Here is a 1,607-nt window from a genome sequence, read left to right on the forward strand (position 1 = left end):
CAACGGCCTCATCATCAGCGCTGTAGCCTGCAGCCACCACCTGCACACGCCCATGTTCTTCTTCCTGCTCAACCTGGCCCTCAGCGACCTGGGCTCCATCTGCACCACTGTCCCCAAAGCCATGCACAATTCCCTTTGGGACACCAGGAACATCTCCTACACAGGATGTGCTGCACAGGTCTTTTTCTTTCTGTTCTTCATTTCATCAGAGCTTTTCCTCCTGACCATCATGTGCTATGACCGCTACATGTCCATCTGCAAACCCCTGCACTATGGGACTCTCCTGGGCAGCAGAGCTTGTGCCCACATGGCAGCAGCCACCTGGGCCAGTGTCTTTCTCTATTCACTGATGCACACAGCCAATACATTTTCCCTTCCCCTGTGCCATGGCAACACCCTGGGCCAGTTCTTCTGTGAAATCCCACAGATCCTCAAGATCTCCTGCTCCAAAACTTATATCAGGGAATTTGGCCTCATTGCAGTTAGTACTTGTTTAGCCTTTGGCTGTTTTGTGTTCATTGTTTTCTCCTATGTGCAGATCTTCAGGGCTGTGCTGAGGATGCCCTCTGAGCAGGGACGGCACAAAGCCTTTTCCACCTGCCTCCCTCATCTGGCCGTGCTCTCCCTGTTCATCAGCACTGCAGCATTTGCACATCTGAAGCCCCCGTCCATGTCCTCCCCATCCCTGGATCTGGCCCTGTCAGTTCTGTACTCGGTGGTTACTCCAGCCCTGAACCCACTCATCTACAGCCTGAAGAACCAGGAGCTCAAGGCTGCAGTGTGGAGACTGATCACTGGATGCTTTCAGGAACATTAAACTGGTAGTCAATTTCTGCCAATCACTTCTACTATAAGACATCTTTCATACTTCTTGTTGCTTTGGTTGTGGTTTGTTCTTATTTCCTTTGTATTAGTTTTTCATATTGTCCCCAAAGAAATGTCATTGTTTTTGCCATTTCTCATTTTGTTTCTCTCCATCTTCCCTGTGGCCAAAGACTGTGTCAATGAGGGGCTGCACTCTTGGTGGCTTTAAATGAAATAAAGGATCTCCCAGCAAAGGTTTTTCCAGAGATGCCCTTGTGTTCCCTTCTCTGGAGCTGCAGCAGCAATGTCTCTGTGCAGAGCTGGGGGCAGATCAGTGTTGGCACAGCAGCTCTGCTCCAGCTGGCCACACCATCCCTGAGCCAGGCCAGGAGCCATTGGCCTTCTTGGCCACCTGGGCACCCTACTGCCTCATGTCCAGCCTGCTGTCCATCAGTCCCTTCAGGTCCCTTTCTGCCTGGCTGCTCTCCAGCCACTCTGTCCCCAGCCTGTAGTGCTGCAGGGGTTGTTGTAGCCAAAGTGCAGGACCTGGCACTTGGACTTGTTAAACCTCACCTTGTTTGATTCGTCCTCTGGATCCACCTGTCCAGGTCACTGTGCAGAGCTCTCCCATGCTCCCACAGAATTAACACTCACACCCAGCTTGGTGTCATCTGCAAAGATGTCCTTGGTTCCATGGGGCCTCTCATTGTCACAATGGCCTCCTTGTTACACCAGGCCCTGCATTGTCACACTGGTCTCCTTTGTTCCATGAGGCCATGCAGAGCAACAATGGTCTCCTTGGT

General features: G+C 51.8%; 1 protein-coding gene across 1 annotated transcript; it reads left to right on the top strand.

Moving 5' to 3' along the window:
* Positions 1–265: 265 nt before the first annotated feature.
* On the top strand, positions 266–973 carry LOC134413660 (olfactory receptor 14J1-like; the record flags this gene model as incomplete). The annotated part of the gene is made up of 1 exon (XM_063147719.1): positions 266–973. A coding segment is annotated over one exon (552 nt), but the record flags the coding sequence as incomplete, so codon positions are not given.
* Positions 974–1,607: the final 634 nt, after the last annotated feature.

The sequence above is a fragment of the Melospiza melodia genome, unplaced genomic scaffold (genome assembly GCF_035770615.1).
Source record: "Melospiza melodia melodia isolate bMelMel2 unplaced genomic scaffold, bMelMel2.pri scaffold_47, whole genome shotgun sequence".
NCBI lineage: Eukaryota > Metazoa > Chordata > Aves > Passeriformes > Passerellidae > Melospiza > Melospiza melodia.